This window comes from Camelus bactrianus, chromosome 6 (genome assembly GCF_048773025.1).
Source record: "Camelus bactrianus isolate YW-2024 breed Bactrian camel chromosome 6, ASM4877302v1, whole genome shotgun sequence".
NCBI classification, from domain to species: Eukaryota; Metazoa; Chordata; class Mammalia; order Artiodactyla; family Camelidae; genus Camelus; species Camelus bactrianus.
This window is the reverse complement of record NC_133544.1, coordinates 82,321,394-82,330,961: the sequence shown is the minus strand read 5'-3', so window position 1 is coordinate 82,330,961 and position 9,568 is coordinate 82,321,394. Positions and strand designations below refer to the sequence as shown.

General features: G+C 35.1%; 1 protein-coding gene across 2 annotated transcripts in view; it reads left to right on the top strand.

Moving 5' to 3' along the window:
- The window catches only part of WDR72 (WD repeat domain 72), a 190,943-nt gene that overhangs the window by 22,129 nt on the left and 159,246 nt on the right, over window positions 1–9,568 (top strand). For both annotated transcript variants that reach the window (XM_045506253.2, XM_045506250.2), the window contains exons 4-8: window positions 5,154–5,232; window positions 6,276–6,450; window positions 7,119–7,195; window positions 8,238–8,357; window positions 9,328–9,473. In XM_045506253.2, the coding sequence (XP_045362209.1) occupies window positions 5,154–5,232; window positions 6,276–6,450; window positions 7,119–7,195; window positions 8,238–8,357; window positions 9,328–9,473 (597 nt within the window). The remainder of the gene's footprint in view (window positions 1–5,153; window positions 5,233–6,275; window positions 6,451–7,118; window positions 7,196–8,237; window positions 8,358–9,327; window positions 9,474–9,568) is intronic.

Sequence of the window (9,568 nt, the reverse complement as noted above, 5' to 3'; positions counted from 1 at the left end):
TAAGGTACAAATTCTTGATGACAGATGAATTCAGCTGTGTAAGTCTTGTAAATATAACTGTTGAAGAGCCAAGGAGCCTGGTTTGCTCTTCCTTTTCCAAGATGATTTGAATTTTCTAGAACTCTTACTTTTTTGGTGTCTGGAACTTAACACTTCTTAGGCAGCACCTACTCTTTTGCTACTGCATACTTAGCAAATCCTATTTCAATCTTCTGAAATTTATTAAATTTATGAGGCATGGCCTATTATTTCCCCAAATAACAATGATTACTTTTAGCTTTGAAGAGTCCCAGGAAGTGACTGTGGGCTTAACATTTCTGCCTCCAAGATGATCAGATTCATGCTGATCATGGCTTGCTTCCTGACTTAGTTTTTTCACTTTTTTTCCCCCAAAGTATCACTTAATCTGCAGACGTAAACGTAACATTCAGGAATCCCAGTGAATTCCAGGATAAGTGAAGGGACATAAATATCTGGAACCTGATGCTGAAATGATGGAATGCCAAAGAAAAAGGGAAGCTCCTGAAAGTAGTCAGTGAGAGAAACCAGATTACTTATAAAGAAATGTTAATTAAACTGAAAGCTGACTTCTTAACAGTACAATGAAGATGAAATAACTGAAATATCTTCCAAAAGTTGAGAGAAGATATGTGTCAACTTAGAATTGTATCTCTAGGAAAAATATCTTCCAAAACTTAGGACAAAATAGTAACATTTAAGACGAACCCTGAGAGCCTTCACTGCCAACAGACCTGCTGTAAGTTTTGAAATTCTGAGTTATATTTTTCAGTAAGGACAATGATTTCAGAAGGAAGATCTGAGATGGAAGAAGGAATTTTGAACAAACCCAGCAAATTTTACAAAATTTAAACACAGACTATATTACAGTAATGTTTATGTATACCTCCCCCACACAGACACACGATCCTAATCACCAAGTGCACATAGTAAATGCAGTTATCAGATTTTGTGTGTTCTGGTGTCCTAGAGGTGGGTAAGGGTGTTAATTAAGTAACTTTAAGCTTGATATACATCTTAACATTTCTAGGTTGGCTGCTAAAAGAACAGACAAAAGAAATAAAAACAAAAGAAGTAGAATATATAACTTTCAATTTAAAATAGAAAAAAGTGTTTTTAATCCAAAGGGGATGGCAATACATAAGACAAATAGAAAGTACAAAGTAAGATAATTGAAATAAATCTGAATAAACCAATAATCTCAATTAATTAAAGGGACTAAGCCCATTAGTTAAATTACAAAGATTGTCGGACAATTTAAAAAACAAAAAACAGTATAAGAATATATAAGAGTTAAAAGTAAATGGATGGCTGGGCATATATGCAGAAGGAACCCTACTTCAAAAAGACACCTGCACCCCAGTGTTCATAGCAGCACTATTTACAATAGCCAAGACATGGAAACAGCCTAAATGTCCATCAACAAATGACTGGATAAAGAAGTTGTGGTATATTTCTATAATGGAATACTATTCAGCCATAAAAATGACAACATAATGCCATTTGCAGCAACATGGATGTCCCTGGAGAATGTCATTCTAAGTGAAGCCAGCCAGGAAGAGAAAGAAAAGTACCATATGAGATCACTCACATGTGGAATCTAAAAAAAAAAAAAGAAAAGAAAAAAGAATATAAGTACAAAACTGAAACAGACTCATAGACATAGAATACAAACTTGTGGTTGCCAAGGGGGCGGGGGGTGGGAAGGGACAGACTGGGAGGTCAAAATTTGTAGATACTAACAGGCTTATGCAGAATAGATAAACAAGATTATACTGTATAGCACAGGGAAATATATACAAGATCTTGTGGTAGCTCACAGTGAAAAAAAAATGTGACAATGAATATATGTATGTTCATGTATAACTGAAAAACTGTGCTCTACACTGGAATTTGACACAACATTGTAAAATGACTATAACTCAATAAAAAACGTAAAAAAAAAAGTAAATGGATGGAAAAAGATTTATCAGATGGATACTAATGAAAATTATGTTGATATAGCTGTGTTAGTATGTTAATACATATGTCAAAAAAGCCTTGACATTGATACAGAGGGTTATTATTTATTAATAAAACTTCCAACCACCAGCAAGAGCTGAGAGTTAGGCAGGCAGGCACCCAGTCTTAGGGTCTTCTAGGCTAGTGTTCCTCAACCCTGAGCCTGCATCAGGACCACTTTCAGAGTTTGTTTAAATACAGATTTCTGTGCCCCATCCCTGGAGGCACAGGTTCAGTAGATCAGGGCTGAGGTTCAAGAACTTGCATTTCTAACATGTTCCTGGACAAGGCCAATGCTGCTGGTTCAGAGGAATATATTTGGAATAGTGAGTGCCCCATGCTTGGGTCAGTGAGAGAAAAAGTGAGATCAAGAATGACTTGGAAAACTTATTGGTAATGATACCTTTCACTGAGAATGGGGAACAAAGCAGCGAAGATGTTTTGCTTCATTTTGAATACAAGGAGTGTGAAGTTCTCCAAGTCATCCAGGTGGAGACATCTAATTGCTAGTTGCGTGTGGAAAGCTTAGAGCCCACTGAATAGGTCTGGGTTTCCAACATCTTATAGATGGTACTTGAAGTCAAGAGAGTGGATAACTCACTCAGAGAGAGTGGGAAATATGAGAATGTAAGAAAGCCTAAGACACAAATGTAAGGAAAACCAGCATTTAAGAAACAGGCATAACAAGAAAGGAGTCTGAGAATGCCAAAGGAAACCCAAAAGTATAATTAAAGAGAGTCTAAAGAAAACAATGGACTTGTAATTCAAGATGGCAAACCAAGCATTGATGTTTATCTCCTTTCCTTCTAGATGTTTCATTAAACTTCGAGCAAAGCAATGAGAGTATGATAATCACACAAATATAAGAAGAGGAAAGGGGCCAAGAGAAAATAGTGTGTTTCTGAAAGATAGAAAGTGAATGAAAGAGTAGTAACTTACGTATCCACTGAATTAATTTTTACTGAGGTGCTCAGGTGGAGATGTAAAGTTTGAATAAGATAAAAGGCCCTTTCTCAAGGAACTTGTAGCAGGAATTTAATAATTTTCTAATTTTATATGTTGTAGTTTTTTCCTCCATTTTTTATTGAAATAAAAAATATTCATTTAATTTGAAATTGTTATATTTATTTTTTTTATAATTGAAGGTGATTTAATCTATGTCCAAAGTTTGGGGACAGTGTTTGAAAAGGAAAAGAAAAATATTCATTTTAATAGTTAATTTTCATGTCTTTTTATTAGGTATGCAACTTGTACAGTTTCAGCTAAAATGCTGAAACTATTTTTGATATACAACAGATTTGCTTTTCTTTCTTAAATAGAATTGATTGGCAAAGAGTCGATTTTACTTTGTGATATTTTTGTATTTTTCTTAAATTGATAAGCAAACAAACAGGGAAAGCATTAGAATCCAAGAGTTTAGAAACATTAGTATCACTGGGAGAGCTTTTATTGATGCTGAGGCTCCAACCTTGGAAAATGTGATTTAATTAGCCTGGCCTGATGCCTGCGCTGGGTCCCAGACATTAGTATTTTTAAAAAGCTCCCTGATGATTCTAATGTGTAGCCAGAGTTTAGAGCCACTAGTTTAGAGATAGAGTTATCTAAAAACAGGTTAACCAGCCAGGAGCTTTGCAGAACCCCCGGATGTCAGAACCCCAACACAGAGCCATGAAATTAGAATCTCTGAGGAAAAATTTTAAAATAGCTAGAGCTGAGAACCACACTAAGAAACTCAATTTTTTGTACAGCCAAAATTTTTTATCAATGGCTGCTTAAGTTCCATTTCTTTATCTTTGAGATTATATATATATATATATATATACACACACACCGATAGGTATTACTTTTGAGATATATTATTTCAATTTCTACCTTTTCCCAGTCTTACTTTTCATACACACATACACACACACACACATTTCCCACCCGCCTTCCCCCGTTTTATTTAATTGCAAGCCTTTTCAGATTACCTCAAATCCTTTTTGGAATACAGTTAGATATAAACAGAGAGAAATAAAACTACTATGAATATTTAGTTCTATGTCCAGAACATGCTTTCTCAACCTGAGCACTAATGACATTTCAGACCACCAAGGGATTCTTTGTTGTCGGGGACTATCCTGTGCTGTTAGATGTTCAGCAGCATCCCTGGCTTTTCCCCACTAGATGTCAGTAGCATGTTCCTAGTTGTGACAACCAAAATTATCTCTCAACGTTGTCAAATGTCCTTTGTGGGGCAAAATCATCCCAGGTTGAGAACCACTGACTTAAAGATTAATTTCCAGTGTTTGGCTAAAAGAACAAAAAAATCAGCAAACACCAAATGCATAGAGCATTTAACATTATTAGTCCATATCTTTTGCTTCTTAATAGCAGCTCTCCCTTAAAGCCAATAAAGTGTTCACTTTCCTTCCACAGATAATTTTGCTTATTTGTTGAAACTATCAAAACTGAAGAATATTACCAAACAACTCTGAAACAGCCATTCCGTTTTTTGTGAACTGAAATCATACAGATTAAAACTACCCTATGCCAGTTGTATTTGTAACTGTATTTCATAACTGTATCTATATCTTTGTACCATATATATAGCCAAGTCAGAGTTTTCTAAATATTTAGTGGCAAGGATGCTTTCAGGAGAAGCAAAAAAATAAAGCATATCAATGATAGACCAAGTGTGGCCTCTTGGTGGCACTGTTTATTTTTACAAAAATGATACCTGAGTTCCAGAAAATGCAACACGATGCATTACGCTTTTCAGAATATGTAGTTTAAATTCCATGAAATAAGCCATTTTCAAGAGGATGCAGTTTCCATGGAAAGACTGCTGTACTGTCACTCTCACAGGCTCTGATAGCTGTACCCCCACAATTTGTTATAGGTCAGGTTGGCACTTGAGTAAGTTTTGTAGGCTGGTGGCAGGGTGTAATTACCTAAACAAAAAGACACGGATACAGAATGTCATCCCTGCTAATGACCACAACATTTTCTTGCCCAGTAATCTGTAACAAAAAGCCACATAAACGATCAGGCTGCATTTAAGTGCAGCACTAAAGAAAAACTTGGTGGCACAAGAATTATTCTAGCCAATTGAGTGGAAATGACAGAGAATAATACAAAGTTATCTCTGCTAGGGAGATGTGTGTTTGGAATGTCACCAACGGACAGTGCGTGGAGAAGGCCACCCTTCCTTACAGGCACAGTGCAATCTGTGTAAGTACTTTCACTTCCTTCAGAACATCTCCAGATTCTACAACTCCTTTAGTGAATTTGCTAAGGACACTTTTAAAGAAATGTCACTTAAAGAGTGTCACTTATCATCTGCTATTTTGAGATTTTTTTCTTTTCCCAAAGTAACTATCCAACCATTTTTTATCTTATTCTTTCTTTTATTTTCTGTATTTTTCTAACACAGACAAATTTGAAAGACAATTTCCTTATTTTTCCTTGGTTACACTCACAAAGCACACACAGTGACATACACACAAAATGATTTTGTTTTATTGACGTACTGTTTTATAAAGAAAAAAATTTTCTTTCCAATTTTAAGCTTCTTGGGGTAGATAAGTCCTTAATTTCTAAACTTCTTATTTATGAAAATAGAGCGAGAGGCATAGCCATAAAAGAGATTTTGGCTTTTGGTAGATGGACTCCAAACATACAAATAAAGTAGTTGCATGATTCCCATGGTACTGACACTGTTTTTTATATTGTACGTATTGCTTTTAGCACTGATGACTTGCATTGAAACATTCATGAACTTCTTTCTGGGATCAAAACCTGCGTAGTGAGAGAGCTTGTCAAGAGTAGATTATATTATTCAATCTTTAATAAAAGTCATTCTCAACATTTATTTGGCACAAGAATTCCTCAAACACTCTTCGGACATTTTTCTTTCTTCTTAACATGTAGCAGTATTGCTAGGATAAGGAACCTGATTTTTGTGGTTGTTTAGTTCTACATAGCATTCCAGAATTAATTTAATTGTGAGCTTTTCATGATTTGCAATAAGATTAGCTCTTCCCTAAAGATCCCCCTTCTCCAGAAAAATGATGACATGCAAGTGAGATAAAGTGCAAAATTAACCCTTTAGAATTATGAAGTAATTGAACTAAAAGAAATTTTAGTTGCTATGCAGCCTAATATCTTAATTGAATAGATGATAAGACTGAAATCCAGAGAGGTCTTCACCACAGGCAAAATTACGTTAACTGCTAGTGATAATGAAATTTTTGCTTTGAATTCCACTTGCATAGTATTACCACTGCTCATTCCGGATGACAGGAGAAGGCTGGCTTCTATGTTGTGGAGAATACCAAGATATTCTTATAATTGATGCCAAAAGTTTGGTTATTATTCACACTTTCACATCGTCTCAGTCTCCTGATTGGATCAACTGCATGTGCATTGTTCATTCCATGAGAATTCAAGGTAATAGTTAGCTATTATCTAAGAGTTTTTTTTTTTTTGAGCTATTTGTTAAATTATTGGGCAAGAGTTCAGAATGCTTCTGTATGTTTATCTGTTGGTGGAGATAGCTCTCTAAGCCAGATCAAGAAAAACTGGGAACAGCCATTCCAGTGGTTCAAAATATTGGGAAGTCAGCAAGAGTTCAAGATGAAGTGGGAAAAGGAGACTCTGCATTTCCATGACCCAGTTCTGCTTGATACATTTTAAGAGTGACAAGCAGGTGTTTGTTGTGGATTAGCAGGACTCTTGGCTTTGCCCTACTGTATCTTCTGGACGTAGTAATGAAGAGAATTCAGTTTCTGTGATGAGTGACTTTTCAGTTTCTGTAAGGAGGGAAGGCGGGCTCCTTACTTATTTGTGAGATAGGAAGGTACAATTAATATTGCCAGCTTGATGGTTTGCAATGTGGTTCTGCTTTTAGTGGTCGTCTCCTTCTACATGGGAGTCGCTTTGAAATTTTAGAACAGATTCAAAATGTGATCTAAGATGTTTATTTTTAATTAAAAAAAAAAGCTGGATATTTTCTACCTGCATAGTTCTGCATAACCCTTAGATGACTATGAAATAATCTTTAGAGCAATCAGTTAGAACGGTGGTTAGCTTATATGTGACCTTTGTTGTTTTTACAGAAGATTCTCTCTTGGTGGTGTCAGTAGCTGGGGAGCTCAAAGTATGGGATTTATCTTCATCCATCAACAGCATTCAGGTTGGCTTGTGAAACTACGCTTTATTCTCCAATTTCAAGCATATATATTGAAAATTTTTAAATTATAAGGGTGTTACCTTCTCATTTTTAAAATTCCAAATGATGTAGAAAGTGCAAGATTTTTTCCTCCATGTATTTTTCCTATCTCTCTTCCAAGGGGTGGGCATTGGTAACAACTGGATGGTATCTTTCCAGACTTTTCTCTGTGTATATACAAATGTTTTTATCTACAACACCAACAAACACTAATTACAGTTTAATTTTAAAAAATCCATCATAGGAGTATATTTCTCTGTCTGTTACAACAGAAGACCCCCTTTCTTCTGGGTTTGTGTGAGCTGTGGCTATTGTGGGGAGATTACAATGAATAACTGGGGGTAACATACACTTGGGGCCCAGTATATTCACCTGCTCCCTGGCATCAGGCTACAAGTCAAGGTGATGGACAAAAAAATTGTCATAGTGATTGTGCTAGTGACAAAACTGTTTTGACTGCCCCATGCTCTGGGGCTATCTTTCAGAATTTCTTGGTTGGGAAAGCCTGGGAATTGTGTTGGCAATACTGACCCCAAGAAACACACACACAGCATCATTAGAAACTTGAGAACATAGTATTCTAGGTGTTCTGTGCTGTCCACTCTTTTGTTTTTTCAAAGCATTTTGTTTTTCTATTTTAACAATTAAGATAGTACAGGGATTTTAAAAAATTCTTTTACTTTTTTGTCTTATCTTTCTGCCATGTCTGAAAAGCAGTAACTCCTTCGTATCTTTACATTTTCAGTATTCTGCAGCATATTCCCCGACAGGATGTTTTGTTAGTTGCTTGTGTATAACAAATCCTTGAATTAGAATGGGTTTCCTCTTCACAGTTTATTTTGCAAAGTAACTTCTTAGTTCAGAAAACTCAAAAGGAAAATGAGATACTTTTTAAAATAATAATGGTGTGATCTACTTCAGGTTTACAGGGGAGCAGTCTTCTCATACAATTTCATATAAATTACACAGAACTGTTACTAATAAAATGTTGTTACTCCTTTTGAAGGAAAAGAAAGACGTTTATGAAAAGGAATCCAAATTTCTCAACTGCCTGAACTGCCAGACAATACGATTTTGCACATATACAGAGAGACTTCTACTGGTGGTATTTTCTAAATGTTGGAAGGTACTCTGAAATAACATAATAAATACGAGGGATATACACATGTAATTTGATTTTTACCTCTAGTGCAATAATTATCAGAATATATTTTAACTATGATACAAACTCTTTATGCTATTAATACCACAGCAAGGAATGACTTGTCTTTTCTGACTGACTTCTATCAGTTTTCCTCTCCCTGCATTTAGCAGTTTTGTATGCCAGGATATTGTATATATAAAGTATATACTAATTTTATTAATAACAAACCATAATAATAATGAGCATTTATCTCAGATTGTTTTAAAAAGTTGATACATGCACTTTCGAATTTAAAAGAAAACTAATATTTTTCACCTACATACTTTGGTCTTATTTTTAGATTTTCTTTTTCTTTTCCTGTTTTATCACTATATTTATTTTTAGGGAATATGCATTCTTTTCTTGTGAATGTATTTACTAACTTCTCCAAGAAGAAAGAAAAGCTAAGTTACTATCACTTGATAGCATTCTTTTTTCCTTTAAAGTTTCATATACTTGGCTCAGTTAATAAACCTATATTGTCTTACTTAGAGGCTGATAATATATCTTTGAACAAAAATGTACAGTACATGATCTAACAAAAGATTTCTAGTGCATAAACATTTTTGTGTGTGATAAATTTTCAAATGTTTAAGTTTGACTATCCATATGGAATTAATAAAATTACACAGAAAATTTGGGATTTTTGGTCTCTGTGCTTAATGGGCACATTCTGGAATGATATATCAGATAAAGTTTATCCACTGATACCTACCCTAGGTTAAATGTGAGAAAAGTAAGCACCGGTAAAATGTTATCTTGGTACATGAGTGCAGTGCGGCCTGTTATTAATAATATGTTGTTGCATCAACATTGTCATCTAAACAGCCTTGATAGCCATAATGTGTTTCATTTCCTCTGCAAACTAGACTGGAAGCTTTTGTTAACATGCATCATTAATGCCATATTTTAGGTTTACGACTATTGTGATTTTTCCCTTCTTTGGACTGAAGTTAGTGGGAGCAGGCAGTTGTTTGCTGGTGGAGAGGTGCTTGCTGCTCACAGGATCATCATCTGGACAGAAGATGGTCACAGTTATATCTATCAGCTGCTGAACAGGTGGGCTCAGATGGGAGCGGAATACAAAACATTCAGGTAGAAAATGAACTTTGGGAGGTTTATTATGGAAAAATCCCTGCATGCTGCCATGATCA